The sequence below is a fragment of the Rana temporaria genome, chromosome 1 (assembly GCF_905171775.1).
Source record: "Rana temporaria chromosome 1, aRanTem1.1, whole genome shotgun sequence".
Taxonomy (NCBI): Eukaryota; Metazoa; Chordata; class Amphibia; order Anura; family Ranidae; genus Rana; species Rana temporaria.
In genome coordinates, this window is record NC_053489.1 from 460,763,752 (window position 1) to 460,779,459 (window position 15,708).

Genomic DNA, 15,708 nt, shown 5'->3' on the forward strand with positions numbered 1-15,708 from the left:
AAGCTTTTTAAGCTTTGCCCTACACTGGCCCGACGTCCGTTCAAATCCCTCGGCTGCCATCCGCTGAGAAATATCTTTATAGACCTTTTCATTTCTCACTGATCCATCAAGCTCACTCTGAATAACGCCATCGCCGATGATTGCTAAGAACGTAGATAGTTCCTCAGATAACCAGACCCTGCTGTTGTTTGCTGGCATCCTTCTCCTTTATATGGACTAATAAGGCGACGTGGTGATTGTTTGGCGCTTTGCTTTGACGTCAGCATTGATGTTTTCTGACCACCAATCAGTGGAAAGTACTGTGTGACGCCAGTAGCTCCGCCCTAACCGTACCGTTCCATTTTCTATGGACCCACATGAGAAGCAGGACCCTGAATGGTGCGGTACGGTTCGGTTTTATGGCACGCTTTCATAATGGAAACACCCAAAATAGCGTACCGTACCGAACCGTACCGAACCGATCCGCTCAGTGGAAACGTAGCATAAGTGATTCCAAAGGTATAAATAAAAAAACCTACAGTATTACACTTACCTGCTACGTGCAATGATTTTGCACAGAGCAGCCCTGATCCTCTCCTTTCTGGGTCCTCCACTGGTGGTCATGGCTCCCTCCGCCCGCCGAGTGCCCCCAATAGCTAGCCTCTTGCTTTAGGGGCACGCAAGCAGGCGCGTTCCCATCAATGGACATTGTTCTTTTACACACAGAGCAGCTGTGTGAGCCAATAAGGAGAGAGAGAGACTTGGGAGAGCCGCCGCTCTCATGCACCTTGCTGGATCGAGATGGGATTCAGGTAAGTATAGGAGGGGTGGGGGGGAAGCTGTATAGCTGCATCGAGAAGGTTTTTTCCTTTTATGCATAAAATGCATGAAGGTAAAAAAAAACTTCTGATTTTTAGAACTGCTTTAAAGAACACCTAGGCAAACATTTCCAGTGGGATAGAAACTGAAATGTAATAATCAATTAAATTCCATATCCTTCGTCTCTAAAAATAAACCGTAACATCCATTACTAATTGGTCCTCTATTTTTCCCAAAAAAAATGTTTTTCTGCCTCCTTGTAATATCCTGCAGAAGCTCCCAAATCACTACTTTTCCCCTCATTATGCCCTTTTATGGACACCATTTCCCCCCCCCCTGTAATTAGCAGTGCCAGAAGCTTCCTTGTTTATAGAGCGTGGTGATGTACAGCGGTCAGATGTTGCCTACACGGCCCACCACTATCCTGTGTCTGAGGCCTCCTTGTAAAGAACAAATATGATAATGGTAGAATATTATCACTTTTCAGCTGCTTGCACTGTCTTGTTCCATACACTTTTGTACTAGTAGCCACCAAGTGTGATCATTGATAAAGTTTGGACCCGATTAGCAGTTGCCACAAACAATTTGTAAATGTTATAGAAAACTCAGTTCTAATGTGTCCCTGAAAATGATATTGTATTGAGATGCTTTGGAGATCACATTTAGAAGTGAAGTCCCTAATGTATTACATTTCCTGATCCCTACTTGTTTGGTTAAGCAAGGTATCCATTTGACATTTGACTTGTTCTGTAAGGCCCCGTACTCACGACCAAACATGTCTGCTGAAACTGGTCCGCAGACCAGTTTCAGCAGACATGTTTGGCCGTGTGTTGGCCCGAGCGGACCATTTTGGGACGGATCGGACAGGTTTCCAGCGGACAACTGTTTCCCGGACTTGTTTTAAAACAGTCCGCTGGAAACCTGTCCGCCCGGACATGTACGGTCGTCTGTACAGACCTACCGTACATGTCCTGCCGCCCGCATCCCTCGCATGCGTCGAATGACTTCGACGCATGCGTGGAAGCATATTTAAGGCGGCCCGCCCACGTCGCCGCGTCATTGTCGCGGCGACACCGCGTCATCGACGCGGCGACACCGCGGACACGCCCCGCGTAATGTTTACGCGCGGGCTTCTGTTCGATGGTGTGTATAGCCATCGAACAGAAGTCCCCGGGCAGTCCCCGGCCAGACATGTCCGATGGAAACGGTCTGCAGACCGTTTTCATCGGACATGTCCTGCCGTGAGTACAAGGCCTTAGAGTCATTTTGTCAATGCCTTTAAGCAGTATGTCATTGCACTGTAATAGGGAAGTTTTAAAATATCCTGCCCTGCACAGACTTCCCAGCGGAGCCTGGGGCCTGTGATAGTGATAGTTACAGTCTGTAATGTTAGCATGCAGTGAAACCTGCTTTGAACAGATACTGTTACTGTGTAAGTAAACATAATTGCCCATGTCTGTGCCCTTAAATCTTTTGCTTAACCTAAGACTCTGGGGTTTATTACTAGACATTCAGTATTTCATGCTATGTCAAAGTGCAAATACGTCTAAAGATGGTGCTTATACAATATAACTACTTAATGTACTTTGTGTATTCCTTTATAAAACATAACAATTTAATTAAAGATTTGTGTTGTGTGTTTTTTTTTGTTAAAAAAACAAACATGTCATGGTTACCTGCTCTGTGCAATGGTTTTACCCAGAGCAGCCCTGTTCCTCCTCTTCTAGGTCCCCGCCTGCGCTCCTCCCTTTTGAACAGTGCCCCAAATAGCAAGCCACTTGTAGTGGGCTCGTAGTAGGCTTGTAGTAGGCCGCTTGAGTCATGTAGGCTCACTCTCAAGCCCAGCTCTATGCGTCCCTAAGACACATAGATCCCTGGCTCGGCCTCACCCCTGCTCTCTCCTCATTGGCTCACTTCCTGTGAATAAGGGGAGAGAGACCTGGGACAGCTAAGGATCCTGTGCACATTTCTATATCAAGATGGGGCTCAGGTGAGTATTAGGGAGGCCGTGGGGGAAGCGGCACATAGAATGCATGAAAGTAAAAAACCTTCAGCTTTTACAATCACTTTAAATATATTTTTACATACAGCTGGCAAAAGCACCTGAATGTTCCTTGATGGTAACCCCCTGTCTTTCCCTGTACAGCTGCATTCATACTGAAGGGAGTGGCAGCACAAGTAGCCTGTTAGGCCCTATACTGACAGTGGGTGGGAGCAGTATGAGAAGACCTTTCATAGCTTATCAGTGTGCTGCTGCTCCATCGGCGAGGTGACACTACTATGTTTCTGTACACCAATTAAAAATAAAAAATGGTGACCTTCTTCTGACAGTGCTGTGGAAGATGGGACATTTCACAAATTTGAATTTAGCAGTTTGTTTAGAGTTCAGATTTAAGTTTGATTCCAGGCATAGACAAATCTGTATTGAAATTCACAGTCATGTCAATCAGCTGGGCACATATTGCCAAATACAATATTATTTTTACTAATTTTAATACATTAACATTTTTTAAGATTGTTTACATTAAATCCTATGTCAAGGCAAAAAAAAAAAAAAAAAAATATGCAGCACATCGCTGCAATACATGCACAATTTCCAGTGCATTCACACTGAAAGCGCCTGGGCATCAGCGGTAAAACGCCACTTTTTTAACGGCGCTTAACCGTTGTTTTGCAGTGCTTTTCGGGCACTAGCGGGGTGCTTTTCGGCCGCTAGCTTTTAACCCCTGCTAGCGTCCGGAAAAGGGGTAAAATCGCCGCAGAAGCGGTTCGGCGTCGCTGCCCATGGGTAGGGGCGCTTTGGGAGAGCTGCAAAGAAGCTGCTGGCAGGACTATTTTTGACACCCTGCCAGCGCAGCGCTCGGGCTTTCATACTGGGATTTCAGCTGAGGCTATTTTTACCTGTTGATTTGCCAGAATACACTGATTAGCAACACAAGGGGTTTCTGTGGACTGAGAGTGTCAGCACTGCCCAGTGTCTTTTGCTAAACTACTCAACCACTCCCACACTCAGCTATTTATAACATTATGACTAATTATTCTGTAGTCCAATATAAGCACTTGGAAGACTCTGTTATATCACAAAGTGTGAAGAGGTTACAAGATAGCTGTGAATTTCTTACACAATCAACAGTTTTTTTCTTTTTTAGCACATATCGAACACATATAAGAAAGCACTTCCAATAGTCTATTTACCAGACAAAAGGAGAAAATGAGAAAACAAATATTATTAGTGTTTGCCAGGGCCGCCATCAGGAATTATGGGGCCCCTTACACAGCTTCAGGCATTTGCTTTACAAATAAAGAAAAATTATTAAAAAAATTATTAAAAAAAGGGGGGGGGTAGCCATCCGGGGCCCTGGGGACCTCTATGCCTTTAAAAAAAATTACTAATATATATAATTACAATTTTTTTTATATAAAAAAAATTACAAAAAAAAAGGGGGTTGCCATTCGGGACTATGGGGACCTCTTGGCCTTTTAAATAAAAAGAAAAAAAAAAGAAACCTCTGGGCCCTTTAATAAAAAATAAATATTTTTTTTTTATAAAAAATAAATAAAACAAAGGGGGGTTTCCATCCGGAACCCTGGAGACCTCCGGGCCCCTGGAAATCTCTGGGCCCTTTAAAAAAAAAAGAAAAAAATATATATATAAAAAAAGAAATAAAAAAATTTGTATACATTTTTTTTTTTAAAAAAGGGGGGTTGCCATCCGGGGCCCTGTGGACCTTTGGGCCCTTTAATAAAAAAAATATATATATAAAAAAAAGGGGGGTTGCCACATGGGGCCCTGGGGATATATATAATATAATATAATATAAAATATATATATAATAAAAATAAATAAATAAAAAAATGTAATGTTTTTATATAAACAAAAGAGGGGTTGCCATCCAGGCCTCTGGGGACCTCCGGGCCCCTTACAGGTGTACTGCCTGTACCCCCCTGATGGCGGCTCTGGTGTTTGCATACACTTTATGCTGATTTTTCCACATGTATAAAACGTTAAAAAAAAAAGTAGAACTAAAGGCAAAACTTTTTTTTAATTTTACATAGCGTAACCCTGCAATTGTTTGTTGTCATTTGTGTCCTATTGGGGAGATGTCCCTTCACTTCCTGTGCCGTAGCCAAAATCCCTTCAAAGTGAGATAAATACCAGGGTCACTGAAACTAATGTCCCCATTGGAAACTTTCCCTGCATTTTCTGTCCTTGGAACAATTAAAAAAAATGTTTTACGTTCGCTTTCAATAATAATGGTAAACATCATAAATAGAGTATATCTCCCTGGGATACAGGCAACAATACAAAAACTTGACAGGTGCTCTTGATTGATGGCTCCCGCTGCTCTCACAGGGAGAGACATAGCAGTGCTGCTGCTCTTGTGCACAACGCTGGACCGAGATTGGTAGTATTTAGGGGAGCTGCAGGGGGAGCTACACCTGAAAGGTTTTTATGTTGTTGTACCTTTTTAAGTGGTATTAAAGGTTCAGCTTTAAAAAAAAAAAAAAAAACGAACATCATACTTGCCTGTTCTGTGTAATGGTTTTGCAAAGAGCAGCCCGGATCCTCCTCTGCTCGGGTTCTCTGCCAGCTGCTTGCAATGAGGGCACTGGTGCCCGCTTGCTCCCGAGGCCTGTTTTTTTGCATCTATAAGACACTAAAGCCTCGTACACATGATCGAATATCTGATGTAATCTATTCTGATGGATTTTTTCGACAGATATCCGATGAAGCTGACTACATCAGTCTTGCCTACACACCATCAGTCAAAAATCCAATCGTGTCCAAACGCGGTGACGTACAACACTACGTAGAGCCGAAAAAAATGAAGTTCAATTCTTCCAAGCATGCGTCGACTTTATTCTGAGCATGCGTGGACTTTTGACCGATGGAGTTCCATACAGACGATTTTTCTATCGTTTTTTTATCCATAGGAAAAATGTAAAACATGTTCTATTGCTTTTCACCGATGGAAATCAAACCGATGGGGTCCATCAGTCTGTTTTCATCGGACAAACCGATCGTGTGTACAGGGCTTTAGAGCCATGGCTCGGCCCCGGGCCCCACACTCCCCTCATTGGCATACTGGCTGTGCTTGACAACAGTGGGATTCAATAGCTTCTGCTGCTGTCTCAGCGAATGAGGAGAAGGAATCCCGGGATAGCCAACGTTTGTTTATTTATTTATTTTGTTCAACCAGCAGGTTTAAAAAAAAAAAAAACTGACAGATCCCCGCATCAACACACACAATGTGTGAAGCAATTGTATTGTGACAGGGCCCAGCTTATTTTTCTCTACAGAATTGTAGGAGAACATGTATGGATTAGTGATTTCTTGTAAAGGAAAGGTATGGGACTTCAAGGTATGCCAGGCAGCTAGTTGTGATTAAGATCCACCTTGTGTCATGTTGTATATATAATAGCCCGGATTCACATACATTGGCGCATAATGCCGGTGTAGCTACGCCGACACAGCGCAGAGAGGCAAGCACAGAATTCACAAAGCACTCACCATCAAATCTGCGCTGGGTTTCTTAGTCATAAGTCTGCGTAAGTGGAAGTGGGCGTGAGCCATGCAAATGAGGCGTGACCCCATGCAATTGATGGGCCGAGCGCCAGAAAGATACGACTAACAAACGGCGCATGCGCCGTCCTGTGGACGCATCCCAGTGCGCATGCTCAGAATCACGTTGAAACTACTCCCTAAGATACGTCGAATCGCTGCCTACGACGTGAACGTAACCTACGCCTAGCCATATTCACGGACTACGTAAACGACGTAAAATATGACGGCTGTGTTCCCTGGTGCAGCCATTTGCATGGATGCTGCTGACTTACACCTGCTTTATGGGGCATAACTTTACGCCGGACCTACGACTTACGTAAACCACGTATATTATGCGCCGGGCGCAACTATGTTCGTGAATCGGCGTATCTCCCTCATTTGCATATGTGAATTGGAAATCAATGGGATCACCACTTGCGGCCAGCGTAAATATGCACCCACGATACACCGGCGTAGGAAAGTTACGTCGGTCGGATGAAGCCTATTTTCAGGCATATCTAGTTTTGTGGGCACGGCGCACAGATACAATGGGGCATATTTATACTTACGCGGCATATCTCGAGATACGTTGGCGTAAGTGCTTTGTGAATCCGGGCCATAGTGTGTAATTGGTAGGGGAAAAAGTTGGATGAAAGCTAAAAGCATACATTTGTTTTATTTTATTTTTAAATGCGAATATTTTACCTTAACTGTCAATTAAAAGCCAGTGTTATTTTAATGAGAGATAACCTATGTGATAATCCTTGTAAACAGAGTCCTTTATTTTTTTATTACCTTGAGCAAAAAGTGAAATGTTTTTAATGAGAAAATTTACAATTACATTTATAAGGTCTGCCTCACACTTTTTTATATGAGGTTTTCTGTTTTCCTATTTATCGCTTCAGCCTGGTTTATCTTTTGCTAGGTGTGCTTTTTTACATAAAGACATCACATTGTTTATACCCTTTATAACAAACTGTACATCACTACTAATTATTCCATTCATCTTGTTTCACAAAACTGCTAAAAATGATTTCCAATATAATTTTTTTTTAATGATTTTATATGCTATTTATCTCATAATCTTCTTCTGGATAAAATAATGGTGATACAGAACTCATATAAACACTTTTTCCTTTTCTTGTTTTTAAGAGGGATATGTCACTTGTGATCCTATCCAGCAATTGGATTGGAAATGGATTTCTTAAAGTGCAGTGCAAATACTTACCTGTTTTCACAGGTTGCTTTGTCGCTGGCACTTTACATTCAGGTAGAAAAACCTTACCTGAGCCCAATTTCGATCAAGTGATGTGTAAGAGCGAAGAAGCTCTGTCTGCTTTCTCCCTCATTGGCTCAGAGACGGCAGTGGTGAATTACAGCCAGTGATGAGACTTGGGGGTGGGGCCTAGTCCCGATGTCTGTATTATTAAGACGCAGACAGCGAGGCTCAGGAGCAAGCCTGCATGAGTTCCCCCAAAGCAAGTGGCACTGGGAGGGCGGATGGAGTTAACCCACTATATACAATTCACACCATCCACTTTGTTTAATAATGTAATCTGCCCCTGTGCCTGTGTTTCATAAAAATAATTCAGCTATATACCTGATTTTAGAGCACCGCTCACATGATGGGCTGGCTCTCTCCTCTCTCTGCCTGACAGCTGCAGCAGCAGGGGCCGAGTTTCCCCCGCTAAAGCAGTCAGGAGGGAAGGAGGCAGGATCAGCCAGGTATTTCAGATGATACAGCGGTCCAAATTACACCACACACACAGTGTGCTGTATAACATGTTAAGGGAACAGGAGCCTTTTTTTTTATGGTAACAAACACTTTCATTTTTACTTTGTTGTCCTGATGACCCCTTTTTTCTGTCTTCTAATTAGCTCAATGATGGAGGGAAGGCTGCTAAAGCAAATATCGGAATTGGTGATGTAGTTCTTACCATTGATGGCATAAGCACGGATGGAATGACTCATTTAGAGGCACAAAACAAGATCAAGGCATGCACTGGATCATTGAGTTTGACTTTGCAAAAGTGAGTATTACCTTATTTCACTATAGTATGCAGTATAAAACAGATGAGGCGTGACATAATGAAACCAACAGGACCCTTTACAAATATCAGCTGAAAATATTGCATAAAGTAGTATGCATTTGACTGGAATACACCCAGAAGAGCATAAAATAGTCTCCAGCTAGCATTTTTCTAACTAAATACTTATGTCCCATACCTACTTTATATATTCCATAAGTGTCCTATGTAGTATAGTGCTCCTAGTGGTCACAGCCTCACATTCTAGTGAAGTGACCAGGAAACAATACTGTACATTATCTGCCTTGTAGATACTGTAATATATATTCCATATGTGTCTGTGCAGTTTAGTGGTCACAAAGTGGTCACAGTCTCACATGAAGTGATCCAGAACCATTACTGTTATGCCGCGTACAGACGGTCATTTTTTGTGATGAAATAAAATGACATTTTTAAAAATGTCAATTAAAATGATCGTGTGTGGGCAAAATGTCATTTTATGTCTTCTGAAAAATGACAAAAAAAAAATTCGAACATGCTCGAATTTTTTGTGTCGTTTTTCAAAATGTCATTTTTTGTGTCAATGAAAATGATAGTGTGTGGGCAAAACGACGTTTTTAAACCCGCACATGCCCAGAAGCAAGTTTTGAGACGGGAGGTAAAACTACCATTCATAATGGAGTAAGCACATTCATCACGCTGTAACAGACAAAAAAGCACGAATCATCTTTTACTAACAAGTAACCAGCTAAAAGCAGCCTCAAGGCGAATAGAACTTCCCCTTTAGAGTGCCGTCACTTTGTTCATCATTTTTCAAAATGATGGTGTGTATGCTACATCGTTTTTGAAAATGAAGTTTCAAAAATGTCGTTTTTTTTCATCACTTCAAACGTCATTTTTTTTTCATCACAAAAAATGACCGTCTGTATGGGGCATTATGCCTTGTACACACGATCGGAATTTCCGATGGGAAAAAGTCAAACTGTGTGTATGGCCATCTGAGTTTTTCCATCGGATATTCCGAAGAATTTCGTCGGAGTTTACATAGAGAACATGTTCTCTTTTCCTCCGATGGAATTCCTTCTGAAATCCGATGTGAGTTTGGTCTGGCTAAAGCCTGATCGTGCGTACGGGACATAAATTGTGCTTGGTATACATCCAATGTTTCTGTACTGTACCGTGTTCACAATACTCCTAACAGAGACTCGTATTCACAACTAATCATAGGCTTACTGTGTATTATCTACAACTGTATAGGAAAGTCAAACGTCCTTTATCAATTTGATTATTGTACCAGTATTTCACAATCTTCTGTGAATAATGTGGGTTACTAAATGTATATACCGACCAGTATTTCTAGTCATTCAAAGTGTTCATTTTTAAAAATGACCTAAAGAAAACTTTACAAGAGCCCATCAGAAATATATTCTGAAGTTAAGGGACAACATATTAATAAATTAATTTATATATAACAAGGCTTTCTTACTTTTAACTCATTTAAAAGGCCATGTGCAGTTGTAAGAAAGCAATCCCCTATTACAATGTAATGTGTATGTAAAATAACTTGTGTATTAAATCTCCTAAGTTCTGGACAATGCTAACCTCAACTGAACTGAAATTTTCCTTCCTTAAACTAGACATTAAAAAAGCATTCCACTAGATTTTACTCACGGATCAGGCAGTTAATAATAAATGTTATTTATAGAGCTTACAACTATGTCAGATCATCACAGGGTAAGCATCGTCTGAGAAACGGATGCCCCCATGTCATTGTAAAGCAAATATCAAGATATTTGGTCCTTGGCCCTAGTTACTGCATTGGATCATTAACTTATGCTTCTATAAATATAAACTGAAGTGCTAAAGTTGCGCCAGGAACTTTTTTTTTGTGCAATCCGTGATAAACTACATCCATATGATTCTGCTAAGCATCCATAATAAATTCTTTCATTTAACTTTCTTCAGCCACATCATTGAATTCCTTTTAGAGTAAGAGGCTGCCCTGCAAATGGTTTCCTTTCCCTTAACAATTTTTAATTGTTTTCCTTTTTATAGTCTACTGAACTACTTTTTACTGCAGTGTTGATGATAGATTATGCTATCTTTTCAGTTTACTTTTACTTGTTTTTTTCTTTCCCGGGTCAATTGTATCAGCAATCTGTGTAAGGCAGCAAAACATTAAAGGAGATGTATCAGAGCGACTGGCTCTGTCTCCCAGCAGCTCGCTGAGAGGCTGTCAGCTGCCAGTCCAGGCAGCTGGGTGGATCCTGACTGTAAAGTGGGTAAAGATCCAGCAGCTCGACTGGATGAGTGATGTCAGCCGACTTTAACCCACTGTTGGCTGAAAATGGGTTACAGGAGCTAACTGCACTCTTGTGATCCAGAGAAGTAGGGCCAAAATAGTAATGGCCATACTTTTTCCTTTTTTTATCTACACTTGAAATTTGTTTTCTTTTCCTGCTGTACTTGGTAGACACCTAAAAAACTTGGTTATACCGCACAGAAACAGTGAGTTATTTTGAAGAAATCATGTCACTTTGCCCAGAATAGGTAGAGTGACAGGGTCTCTTTACCACCCTCCAAATCAAATATACCCACCTTCACATTGCTCTCCTGCTTCTCCTCCATTGCAGCTGCAGCAAAATACCAGATTTTAGTTACTGTTGGAACTTGGAGGAAGCAATGATGCCTCCTGTTCTAGTGCTAAGCTTGAGCACTACATTCTAGGAGGAGATTGTATGCTCTGCCATACCTGGAAGCACCCGGTATTCTGTGTTGGCTAAAGAAAGCGTAGCAAGGAGTGCTGTGAAAGAAAGTTTAAATGCATCTGGAAGATGTGCCATTCGTGCCTTGAATGGGCAGGTGACAGGATCTCTAAGATATGATAAATTATGTGAAATTCTTTTGTGCTTTTACTTTTATATACATCATCATGCTAACAAGTATTAGACCCCTTTCACATTGAGGCGTTTTTCATGCGGTACAGCGCTAAAAATAGCGCTGCTATACCGCATGGAAAAATCATGCCTTGCAGGCTTCAATGTGAAAGCCCGAAGGCTTTCACACTGAAGCGGTGCGGTAGCAGGACCGCTCCAAAAGTCCTGCTAGCTGCATCTTTGGAGCGGTATAGGAGCAGGGTGTTTACCGCTCCTATACCGCGCATTCCCATTGAAATCACTTAGGAAACCGTGGTAATACTGCCCGCAACGCGGGCGGTATTAACCCTTTTTCGGCCGCTAGCGGGGGTTAAAACTTTACCACTAGGCCCGAATATCGCGGTAAATACAACGGTATAGCGGCGCTAAAAATAGCGCGGCTATACCGTCACCGCACCTCCGCTGCCCAATGTGAAAGCAGCCTTATTGTACTAAATACTGTGTCCAAAGAAACACAGCACAATGCATAGCAGGTCAAGTGCAGCCTCTGAACTGCCATGCCCTAGAAGAATACACATGGACATGAGCCCTATGTATAGATTATGAAAATTTCACACATGAACATGAATAATGCTTGCTGTAAAGCTTTTGTGATTTGTCCCTAATGTGTGTTATTTTCAACAGGGAAAACACAGGTTTTTGTTTGTTCCTTCCTTCCAATTTGCACCTAAAAATTTAATTTGACAAACCAAAATTGTGTTTGTTGATCCTTTATCAAAAGCACCCTATATGTTAAAGGTTTCTTTACTTTACACTATATTATATATTACAAAACCGATTCATCTGTATGAGGCCCTGTTCACACGTGAGCGACTCGACTCATTGCTTTTTTGCCACTATTTTAAGAGTGTTTTTAGAGCAACTGCTACCTACGTTTGGGGTGCCATTTAGAAATAATGGCACTGCAAGTGTGTCACAAATTTTTTACGTGCTTACATGAAGGAAGGCAGAAGCATTTCTGCTATGCCCAGGTGTGAATGGGTAGTTACCCTAGTCTTTAGTACGGTTGGAACTTCATTTTCCAGTGTTTTTTCAGCTAGTAAGCTGCATACAATGTCTTAAAAAAGTATTCACACCCCTTGACATTTTCCACATTTTGCCATGTTACAACCAAAAAACTTAAATGAAAAATATCTCAGTGGGATTTTATGTTATAGACCAACACAAAGTGGCACATAATTGTGAAGTGTAAGGAAAATTATATATGGTTTTAATTTTTTTTTTTTACAAATAAATATGTGAAAAGTGTGGCGTGCATTTGTATTCAGCCCTCTTTACTCTGATACCCCTAACCTGAGAATCTAGTGGAACCAATTGCCTTCAGAAGTCACCAAATTAGTAAATGGAGTCCAGCTGTGTATAATTTCATCTCAGTATAAATACATCTGTTCTGTGAAGCCCTCAAAGGTTTGATAGAGAACCTTAGTAAACAAACAACACCATGAAGGCCAAAGAACACACCAGACAGGTCTGGGATAAAGTTGTGGAGAAGCTTAAAGCAGGGTTAGGTTATTAAAAAAATCCCAAGCTTTGAACATCTCACAGAGCACTGTTCAATCCATCATCTTAAAATGGAAAGAGTATGGCACAACTGCAAACCTACCAAGACATGACTGTCCACCTAAACTGACATGCTGGGCAAGGAAAGCATTAAAGGAACACTAAAGAGAATTTTTTTTTTTAAATAACAAACATGTTATATTTACCTCCACTGTGCAACTCTTCTTGCACAGAGTGGCCCCGAACCTGGTCCTCGGGGGTCCCTCAGCGGCTGTCTCGGCCCCCCCCCCGCAAGAACTTTCCACCTTCATGCGAGCTCTCTCGCATGGTGGTAAGTTCTTGCAGCTATAGGCGCTAATGCTCGGATGTTTTTTCACCTTAATGCATAGAATTATGCAACCCCTTTAATCAGAGAAGCAGCCAAAGGCCCATGGTAACTCTGGAGGAGCTGCAGAGATCCACAGCTCAGGTGGGAGAAACTATTAGTCATGCACTACACAAATCTGGGCTTTATGGTTAGACGAGACCAAAATTTAGTTTTTTTGGCCTAAAAGCAAAACGCTATGTGTGGCAGAAAACTAACACTGCACATCACCCTGAACACACCACTCCCACCGTAAAACATGGTGACGGCAGCATAATGTTGGGGGGATGCTTTTCTTCAGCAGGGACGGGGAAGCTGTTTAGAGTTGATGGGAAAAAGGATGGAGCCAAATACAGGGCATTCTTAGAAGAAAACCTGTTAGGCCGAGTACTCACGAACAGCATTGTCCGATGAAACCGGTCCGCGGACCGTTTTCATCGGACATGTCTGCCCGGGGACTTCTGTTCGATGGCTGTACACACCATCGAACAGAGGTCCGCGCGTAAACAATACGCGGGGCGTGTCCGCGGTGTCGCCGCGTCGATGACGCGGTGTCGCCGCGACAATGACGCGGCGACGTGGGCGGCCTGCCTTTAAAATGCTTCCATGCATGCGTCGAAGTCATTCGACGCATGCGAGGGATGGCGGGCGGCAGGACATGTACGGTAAAAAAATGTACGGTTTAAAAAAAATAAAAAAATTGAAAAACATTTATCAATTTTCCTACCACTGCACAATTATGTGGCACTTTGTGTTGGTCTATCATATAAAATCCCAATAAAATACATTAACTTTTTTGGTTGTAACATGACAAAATGTGGAAAATTTTAAGGTGTATGAATACTTTTTCAATGCACTGTATACCCTATTTGACTATTCATTAGTCCTTCATTAGCCTGTATGTAGCGCTCACCCCCAAAGGAGCCGCTGGATAAAATAGGGATGGCGTGTTACCTCTGTGATCGTCTAGGGGTAGATGATGATGAGAGCAGCAATGATGGAATGTCCAAGCAGCAGGTGTCTTTTTTATTTGTGCTTTTATTTCTGCCAAACATGGCAAACAGTAAAACTTGAGGTAGATAGATCAAAGATGGGTGAGGAGGAGAAGTAACAGATTCAGGCCTAACGGAACGGAAGCAGTCCTGCTTCCAACGACACTTCACTTTCGTCGCCGGAGTGGGTACAGTGTACCTGGACAGGCCTCTCACACCGATCTAGCAGCCAGGGTATCACTCGGCACCTTGAGAGGAACAGGTCTCTGCCACAGACCTGGCCTCGGAACTTAGGATATGGAGACTTTTCTCCTCAGTAAACTTCTTCTTGCCTGAATCTTGCTCAGGTAGTTTCAATTAGGTCACCAACTGATAGGTGGCTAACTTCCACCCCTCAGTGTCCGGTTACCTCGATCCCCGGTGGATTGTCTAGGCCCTGTTGGACCGCCATCCTCTCATTGGCGCTCCTCAGACGGACTCCCCACCGAACAGCTATCTCGCTTGGATCTTCTCAGAATTGGGGACCCAGTCGATTACTGGGGCCCCGCCACAGTTTCAAGTGCTCCAGGCCAACATGGTCCCGGAACCAGGAGCAGAACACCGTGTGGCACGCGCACCCCGGCCTGGTAGGCCCTGAAGGTGGGTGCCGCACCCGAAACAAGAAGAACCCCGCCTAATCGCGTCTGCTCCAGAAGTACCTTCCCCCAGCATGCCCCGCGAGGGAAAACCCCTCCTGATTGGCTGCTGGCAAATGGCACCCCAGCCTGAACTCCACTGCTGCCACCTGCCGCCCCGGAGTGGAAAGGCACCTCAGGAACACAGAATGAACCGACAGTACAGCCCAGCTGGAATAGAGGCCTAATTTGTACAAATCACTTGGATGAGAGCTAACTAACTATTCTCATCCCCCTCTAAATTTAGAATAGCACCTGTACTGAAAGTACACAGGCGCTACATGTAGAACACACTGCTACTCACTACAGAGAGTGGGCAGTTTGACTCTTGCAGGCTACTGCAAATATTCATATGGTTGAGGAGTGGAATATAGTATGCATAATTATGTGTTTCCACATTTTTAAAACTGCATTATAATTGGCCACAGAATGCTCAATGGTCCTTCAAGATGTGTCCTTACAGTGTTGGTGATTATTAGATTTTCATTTATTTAGGGTTTATATAGAGCAACCAAATAAGTACACTAGTGTAATAATAAGTGAACATGATAGGTGACCATTTATACAACATATAGGCATGTCCTGCTATTTTGAATGCTACTATTGCAGTTTTGTAAGGTATCAGATGATTGCCATATGGTATCTAAAGACTTAATCTTGTGTACAAATAATGTTTATGTTGTGGTAGTGTCAGTATATCGACTATTTCTGGAGATACAGTACTGCCTAGGGGAGAACATCTGGTCTCACTTAAAGAAAGCCTCCACCAAGTCGATAAAACAGTCAGCGTTGATGGGTGAATCCCTCTGGTAGCTCTATTGTGTTCTGCCGACAGGGAGCCTTCCCTGCCGACAGAACACAATGATCACTGT

At 42.5% G+C, this 15,708-nt stretch overlaps 1 protein-coding gene across 2 annotated transcripts in view; it reads left to right on the top strand.

Moving 5' to 3' along the window:
- PDLIM5 (PDZ and LIM domain 5) overlaps positions 1-15,708 on the top strand; it is a 179,845-nt gene that overhangs the window by 100,091 nt on the left and 64,046 nt on the right. For both annotated transcript variants that reach the window (XM_040327968.1, XM_040327977.1), the window contains exon 3: positions 8,222-8,373. In XM_040327968.1, the coding sequence (XP_040183902.1) occupies positions 8,222-8,373 (152 nt within the window). The remainder of the gene's footprint in view (positions 1-8,221; positions 8,374-15,708) is intronic.